The 8,703-nt window shown below is 42.5% G+C and overlaps 1 protein-coding gene across 1 annotated transcript; it reads left to right on the top strand.

Moving 5' to 3' along the window:
- Positions 1–386: 386 nt before the first annotated feature.
- LOC147625718 (tryptophan aminotransferase-related protein 3-like) lies at positions 387–7,944 on the top strand. Its single transcript, XM_086817233.1, has 5 exons — positions 387–848; positions 5,977–6,277; positions 6,396–6,691; positions 6,791–7,134; positions 7,237–7,944. Exons 1-5 carry the CDS (start codon positions 472–474, stop codon positions 7,464–7,466), a joined length of 1,548 nt encoding a protein of 515 aa, XP_086673359.1. The 5' UTR covers positions 387–471; the 3' UTR covers positions 7,467–7,944.
- Positions 7,945–8,703: the final 759 nt, after the last annotated feature.

Below are 8,703 nucleotides of genomic sequence, written 5' to 3'. Positions count from 1 at the left end.
ATGAGGGCATATACAACCAACGGTGGGACTAGAACTCAGGTGGATCGTGGCCTTTATAAGGGCCCTCGCACTAGCCAATCTGTCCCACTTGTGGGTGACAGAAAGGTAGTGCGAGGGTCCTCTTTTATTACACACGCACTACGGGAGAGAGAGGTATTAACGTCGATAGAATGCAACACGAGGGCATATACGACCAACCAACCAACGATGGAGAGAGAGAGAGAGAGAGAGATGATAAGAGATTCATTGGCTCCATTTGACCCGTCATCACCATAAAAGTAGTGTTTCACCCCAATGATACATGCAATGATCACAGGACACGTGGGCCAATTGAGAGAGAGAGAGAAAAAAACCAGTAGATCGTTGAAAAAGCCAACTTCCAAGGTGTAAGGGGCGTTCCAAGACAAATGGAATTTAAGTGCAGTGCGCCGGCTGGGAAGAACGCACACCACACACACACACACACACACAATGGCTGCTGGCTTCTATCCATGCTCGCCCTTCTCATCACCATCGCTCATACTAGCCATTTTCTTCACCTTGTCTCTTGCTCTCAACGTCTTCTTTGCCGTGACCTTCGTATGGCCGGGTTTCTCCGCCCAGCAGAGGTTCGGTTTTCATACGAGGGCGGCCGGCCTTGAGGCAGGTTGGAGCCGGAGGGCTGCTGAAGCGGCAGAAGATGCCGCCCTTTTCGACTGCAACGGAAACGGAGACGTCTACGTCGACACCCTTCTCGCCGACGACGGCAACGACACCGACAACCAGCAGGGGTACTGCGAGTGCTACGAGTGCTTCGCAGGCCCGCGATGCGGGGATGCCGTCCCGAATTGCGGCGCAAACGTCGACAGGCAAGTGTGCCAAAATGCCCCCCCCCCCCCCCCCAAAAAAAAAAAAAACCCATAAATTTTGCTTTCAAATATATCCCCTGTGTTGGCTCCTTCGTCCCAATCCTTTTCCAAGGCAAAACTTCTCTCTCATTAATCTGAGAAAGGCCTTTTGAACTTTTAGAACACCCATATTACAATTTTATATTTACTTGAAAAATTCCACCACCCTACCCAAACCAACAATGGTGTAATCTGAGATTTTCCGATCTACAAGTATTGTTTCTTTTTTGCAAATTGAGATTAGAGCTCTGGGATATTTGCATTAATGGGTATCAAAAGTGCATATAGATACTTTCTCTTATGACTTAACTCAAAACCATCTTCTTGAGCACTAAGCACTTCGGTACTTCGCATATAAGATGTGTTTCTATAACTTTGATATACGATTTTAGAAAGGGATTCTTTGAAAACATACTAATAATATTTGTTTGTGTATTTAGATATAAATATTGAAACTACAATTTGATGTGGTGAAGAATTGGTACACTTCTCTCCAAAAAAATTACTTACAGGGGCAAGGAAACGTGTCCCCTTTTTTGGAAGAATATATGATTTTAGAGATACTTTGTTAATGAGCATATGAGATCTTTTTTGGGAACTTTGATATGAAGATTAAACTATACATGATGACTTACCTAAGTGGTTATTACATCCCATCATCAAGGTAATGGCAATGGTTAATTATAGAAGATTACTCTATATGTGATGTCTTATAGAAGATTAAACTATAGATAATGTCTTGCTGCCTAAGTGGTTATTACATCCCATCATCAAGGTAATGGCTTATTACAAGAATGCTTAAAAATATGACCAATCTTGGTCATATTTTGCTCCCACCGCCAAGTATACAACTATTCCCACTGTTCTCGCCATTGCTGCTCGCTTCTCTTGGCCCATCTTTCATATGGATGTCAAGTCCACCTTTCTCAACGGGGACCTTCATGAGGAAATATACGTTGAACAACCCCTTGGCTTCATCCGTGATGGTTTCGAGGACCATGTTTATCTTTTGTGGAAAGCTCTTTATGGCCTTAAACAGGCTCCCAAGGCATGGACCAAAAGATCGATGCTTTCTTTCTCTCTCATTCCTTTGAGAGAACTCCTGTGGACAATAACCATTATGTTTTGATAGAGGAGGTCCGAGGATCACATTGTGATTATCATTTTGTATGTTGATGATCTCATTCTCACTGGATACAACCCCGACCGCACTGCTATGATTATGGATCTTTTGAGTCATACCTTTGAGATGACCAATCTTGGTCTACGTCACTACTTTCTTGGCGTGGAGGTCTGGCAGTGCTCATAGGGGATATTTCTCTCTCAACGAAAATACACTTCTCAGATTTTGGAGAGGTTTGGTATGAAGGACTGTCGCACATTACCTTGGCCCTACGGACCCAAATCAGAAGTTAACTAAAAACGATGACTCTCAACGAAAATACACTTCTCAGATTTTGGAGAGGTTTGGTATGAAGGACTGTCGCACATTACCTTGGCCCTACGGACCCAAATCAGAAGATAACTAAAAACGATGACTCTCCACCCTATCATGATCCTACTCATTAGGAGAGCTTATCGGCCCATTTATTACTAGGCCTGATCTTGCTTACACCTTTTTCTAGCATGTTCCATTTTATGCTCTAGTCGCTGGCTGACTGGGCTCTCTAGGTGCTATACAAGCATTGGCTTTGCCCTTTATCATCTCATTTTCCACAGGATCTTGGCTGCACCTACGATGTGCCTCGTGCTTCCTACTTGAGCTTTGTAACCACCTTTTGGTGTATATGATCTGCCTTCAGTTCTTGTGCATCCTCTATTTGTGAACTTCAATTCTCTTTCATTGTTTGGCACTTTGTCACTGACCACATCGTAGTACGTACCACAATAACCCATGCATCACATAATACTTGCATACCTTTGGTCAATAAAATCTATACTTAAGGAATTATTACTTTTAATCCTTGACCCTTATAATTAGCAGGCCCCCTAGATTAGGTTGCCTAACCCTATGGTTAGGCAACCTAGCCCCCCCTTTAATCAGCCTAGCTTTCCTAATCCTTGGGGCCTCTAGCTCCCAAATTAGGTTGCCTAACCCTATGGTTAGCATCAAGTTTGAACTTCGCAGCATTACTCTCCTCCCTTAATTAATGTCTAAGGAAAGTGAGATAGTGTAAGGGCCATAGGATCTGCGAGCCTGACGTCATTCTTGTCTTCAGAGGTGAAAATGCCTATTGGACCCTTGCTTTATAGCAATCCTATGCTGTGAAGCGACACAAAAGAATGGGCTGAAGGAACTTTAGAACCACAAGTTGAACTAACCAGTTGTTCAATCCCATCTTCTCTGATCTAGAAGTATACACCTCATCCATTGTTTCAAACATTTTATTCATGAGATCATCTTTCGATTGAGCTAAGTTCTTGCTCCTTATCTTGTTCTTGAATTGGCTCTGGAATGTCCGATTCTCTATTTTACCTGATCTCCTCTCGGAGATACACTGTGTTAGGAGCTTTATTGTTCCTTAGCTTTTGTTTAAACTTCCCGTGGGCTTCTTGAATTAAGTCCTTTGATGTTTCTAGTAAACGAGTATTCTTAGAACCATGTGCAACTATACCAAGAAAGAGACAAAGAGACAAAGAACCAACACATCTTTCGATCCTTCCATGGAGCTGAGTTCTTGCTCCTCATCTTGTTCTTGAATTGGCTCTGGAATGTCCGATTCTCTATTTTACCTGATCCCCTCTCGGAGATACATTGTGTCAGGGGCTTTATTGTTCCTTAGCTTTTGTTTAAACTTCCCCTAGGCTTCTTGAATTAAGTCCTTTGATGTTTCTAGTGAACGAGTATTCTTAGAACCATGTGCAACTATACCAAGAAAGAGACAAAGAACCAACAAGAAGAAGAGGACAACAAGATTGAAGCAACCTGGGGATATCAAGTCATTTGATGGCCCTAGAGTGCTTCATCGTCCACCAGATCAGGCTAGAGACAAAGTCCTACGGATACGGAAGAATATGGAATTGGTACCCTCCACTGATCTTATAGGTATCGCAAGAAGAAGAATGCAACATGTACAGAAGACCCCTCCGAGAGTAGATGTACGATTCTACAAGGTGAACCCAGCATTGTTGATGGTTTCTCCTATGACAGTGCCGATCCATTCAACAAGATAAGCAAGAAGGGGGATTGCATGTCCTACACTTGGATGCCACAGGACAAGTTCAAGCACCTACAGCGAGACACCTAGCATTTTCATTGTGTGTATTTGTCCAGGGATGAGTCGCCGGTGCTACTGCCAAGGGTGGTCAAGTCAATCGTGCCAGTACCGCACAAGATTCAACCTGCTTGTACGATGCTATGCTGTACAGGTGGCTTGATCACTTATTAGACTCAAGTTGGGTGCCTGGACAACCAGTCAAGAGTCAATAGATCAGAGTTGGTAGGTAGGTTACGTGTGAACCCACGAGCCCAAGCTACTAGCAAAGTCATGAAAAGGGCACATGTCGTAGGGGCTGTGGACAGCTTTTATGGAAAGCCAATGGGCAGCCAAGACAGTCCTACAGTAAGGAGCATTTGTATGGTGTCCACGGGGCAGCCTTTTTAAGGGAAAAAAGCCCAAGATCAGCCCTTCTCTCAAGTCATCCAGGTCGGCCACCTTGAAGGGGCTGACCAGCTCCTGTATGGCCTATAAATAAAAGGGCCCCCTAAGCCTCATTCTGATCATGATCGCCCCTCACCCCACCCCCTCTCTCAGGTGCATCTCGAAGGGAAACACAAGCAAGAGAAGGGCAATATGCAGGCCTGAAACTAGCACATATCTTCAGCACTCCTGGAGGTAGACACAAGGTTTCAAACAGTGTTAGAGGCAGCGCGAAGGGATGGCCAGAAATCAGCAGCTCCTGGGGCCCAAGTCAAAAAGCGGATTCTCTAGGGGGAAACACAAGGTTCAGTCAAGTCCAGTCCAAGGGGCGAGCCGCCAGATTCAGCCCACGCACATTGTACTCATTCATCACAGCAGTAAAGCAAACACACCCTCGGATGCGGGCCCTTCAGAGGTATTCACGACCCAATTCTGTGTACAGTGCATGCTCTCTATCTGTCCCTCTCCTCTTTACACTCAAGTTAAGTGTTAAGTTACCATGAGGATACTCCAAGCTTCCACATGTAACAAATTCATATGCCACGCAAATAGTGTGCACTCATTCTGAGCATTATTTTCATCAATCTAATCATCTATAAAGGGCCAAATAAGTCTGTGAGTGTGGGCAAGGTGCCCAAAACAGGAAACAATCGGCTGCCCCACTCTACCCATCTTCTAGTGAGTCTTGGAGCAACCACCCAATATAAGAGTAGTTAAACCAGCCCAAAGAGCAGCAGTTTTTTTTTTCCCCCAAACAAGCCTTCGGCCCAAGATCTTCCTGTAGTTACTGTTTTTCACTGCCTGTAGGCACTCTTTATCCGCCTGTAGGCGATGCTGTCAAGGAAGCACCTTGTGGGGTTTTGAACCCATGACCTCCTGGTCCTAGGCAAACACCACCACTTGGGCTATCACCTCATTGGCCAAAGAGCAGCAGATTTAGCAGCCCAGACAGAGGCTATTAGTCCAAGACTTCCTATTACATCAAATTTCAGCAATTTGGATAAAATTACATTAATGTAATTTAAGTTTTCTTGCTCTTTTAGCTTAGTAGACAAGTAGAGTTCTTAGCAGATCTAGCAAGATTTTTTGTAAATAAATAAGCAATTTGGATACAATTACATTAAGTTTTCTTGCTCTCTTCAGAGCCCTGCTCTTTGAGCTTAGTAGGCATGTAGAGTTCTTAGCATATATAGCAAGATTTTTTGTAATTAAATAAGCTTCAGAGCCCTGCTCTTTGAGCTTTTGTAGCCAAGTAGAGTTCTTAGCAAATCTAACAAGATTTTTTGCAAATAAATACTCTTTAAAGAATTATTAGTTACTTCACCTTATGCAACAGTGTGTTCTTTTGTTTAAGTAAAAACAAGCTTGTATATTTCTGTTCAAATTGAAGCTGTCTACTTCAGACTTGACTTGTACATAACTAATATAAACAATGTTGTGCCAAGCAGTGGAGATCCATTGCTCTTTGCACCGTATTGGAAGCAGAACGCAGAAGAAAGTGCAATATTGATTCCAGGATGGTACCGCATGAGTTATTCACTTATCGAAGGCTCTTCATCACTGCCCCTCACACCAGCCTTGGAAAGAGAGATCAGGACCTTGCACACCCTTGTTGGCAATGCAGTTGTAGAGAACAAATACATTGTATTAGGGACAGGCTCTATGCAGCTTCTAAACGCTGCAGTTGCTAGTCTCTCCCCTACTAGTGGGAACCCTGCAAGTGTTGTTTCAGCTGTTCCTTATTATGGAGTAAGTGATTTCTAAGCATTCATTTAAACACAAGGACCTGTAATTTATAAACACAATCCCTACCCAGTCACGGTGCCAATTCTTTTAAAACCATTGCATGCTCGGTCGATGTTTTTAGGCATATCGTAGTCAGACAGAGATGTTTGAAACATCTCATTATACTTGGGCGGGTGATGCAAACCTTTATGCCGAGCATCAGAGCACATCAAATGGATCATCGATAGAATTTGTTACATCTCCAAACAATCCAGATGCAACGATCAGAAATGCGGTTCTTAATGGAAGTACTGCCTCAACTATTTTCGATCTTGCCTACTACTGGCCCCATTTCACTGCTATTACGGGTGCCCGAGATCATGATGTGATGCTGTTTACTTTGTCAAAAGTCACGGGCCATGCCGGAAGCCGAGTCGGGTATCTCTGATTTTGATTTTGAGGCTTACATTTGGTCACATGATGGCTTTAACTAAGGGTAAATGATTATAAGTCTAAACTTGCATTGTGATTGTATAGATGGGCTATTGTGAAGGATGTTTCTGTATACACAAGGCTGATGGAGTACATACAAACAAACATCATTGGTGTATCCCATGAGTCCCAACTGAGGGCAACACAGCTGTTGAGATCAATCAATAAAGGTTATTCTAATCAGCTTAACTTGGATCGAAAGATCTTATTGAACTTGTCACCAGCTCAATATGCTAGCAATGGACTTAGCTTTCACTATGCATATGCCATACTCCGCTATAGATGGGAAAAGTTGAGCCACACAATAGAAGTGTCACAACGTTTCAGCTTGCAGCATTTGGAGCCAACTTACTGCACTTTTTTCAAGGAGGTTACAGGCCCATCACCAGGTAAGCTGTGAATGTAAAATTTAATGCACTCAAGGAAGAGATAAATTCAACAAAATGATGCTGCATTATTGCTCTTACATATTTTACTTCACATGTGCACAGCCTATGCGTGGGTTAAATGCAATGAAGAGAATGATGAGGACTGTTCAGCATTATTCAGCCAAGCAGGAATTACAACCAGAAAAGGTAGTGGATTTGGAGCAAGTAATCAATACATCCGCCTCAGCTTATTGAAACGAGATTCTGTCTTTGAGAATCTCATTGACCATTTGACAGCACTAGTATCAGAAGATATTTTTGATAAGCCATCTTTTAGGGAGGCCACATCATGATATTTCTACATAGACCTTTGGGATAGAATTTATAGCATCATGCATCCAAGTGTGTAAAACATCTTCATTCTATCAGTCAACTCTTTTAACAAAAAACAGATGCATTTGATACGCATTATTCAGCCAAGCAGGAATTACAACCAGAAAAGGTAGTGGATTCGGAGCAAGTAATCAATACATCCGCCTCAGCTTACTGAAACGAGATTCTGTCTTCGAGAATCTCATTGACCATTTGACAGCACTAGTATCAGAAGATATTTTTGATAAGCCATCTTTTAGGGAGGCCACATCATGATATTTCTCATAGACCTTTGGGATAGAAGTCATAGCATCATGCATCCGAGTGTGTAAAACATCTTCATTCTATCAGTCAACTCTTTTAACAAAAAACAGATGCATTTGATACTGTGAGCATGCAATAGCTCTTGTATGGATCAGCAATTGTACTGTTCCAAAGTGATAATAAAATTTACCACAATGCATTGCCCAAAAATTAAAGCAGCAACAGAATCCAAGCTAGTACTTAAGAATATTTTCTGAAAAAGTGAAAGATATCCATACTGCAAAACGAGCCAATTTAGTACTGGCTTGGCTCACATTATGGCTTAGACCCCTATCATGGTAATAAATGTCTAAGCTGCAACATGAACCAAGCTAGTACTGAGAGTCATTGGGGTCTAAGTCCCCACATGGGCCAACCTAGTACTTTTTGGAGAGGTTAAAGGTAACCATACCTACAAAAATGTGCACATATCAAGTGTTATGGCAATGGAATGAAAAGAAAAGTAATTCCTTCATTCCAGGTTTACTCTCCACCTCATAATGTTTCTCTAGTATTCCAAAAGCCTTCATATGTGAAAACATGATGTATTCAGTATTCGACCCTCCCTCTACAAGTTGCCCACATAGCATCCAAACTTGAAAGTGCAATCTTGACACAGCTTCAGACCCAAGTACACCACTGCCGAGCTAAAATACAAGACCGTGCACACCTTTAATTTCCAAAATTTGAGGCCGAAGCTCCCTAAATTGTCATAATTTTAAACATGTTTTTTCCATTAAACCCATGCTCTAGCAAATTTCCAATAATTCATCGTCTTCCCCTAACTCGAAGAAATGATCCTTCTATTCCTCATCTGAGAAGACAAATGGTATGAAGCCTATCACCTCTACACACCACCCAATAGAGGGAGGTGAAAGTAACACCAATGTCCCTCAAGAGAGGGAAAAGGAGGGT

Source organism: Cibotium barometz, chromosome 23 (assembly GCF_041138505.1).
Source record: "Cibotium barometz isolate CiBa-2024 chromosome 23, ASM4113850v1, whole genome shotgun sequence".
Lineage (NCBI taxonomy): Eukaryota > Viridiplantae > Streptophyta > Polypodiopsida > Cyatheales > Cibotiaceae > Cibotium > Cibotium barometz.
The sequence above is the reverse complement of the archived record's forward strand: the minus strand, read 5'-3'. Positions and strand labels throughout refer to the sequence as shown.

Coding starts and splice junctions, on each gene's coding strand:
- LOC147625718 (XM_086817233.1), top strand. CDS start 472: ATGGCTGCTGGCTTCTATCCATGCTCGCCCTTCTCATCACCATCGCTC. Junction 849..5,976: donor TGCGGCGCAAACGTCGACAG/GCAAGTGTGCCA, acceptor TGTGCCAAGCAG/TGGAGATCCATTGCTCTTTG. Junction 7,135..7,236: donor GGTTACAGGCCCATCACCAG/GTAAGCTGTGAA, acceptor ACATGTGCACAG/CCTATGCGTGGGTTAAATGC.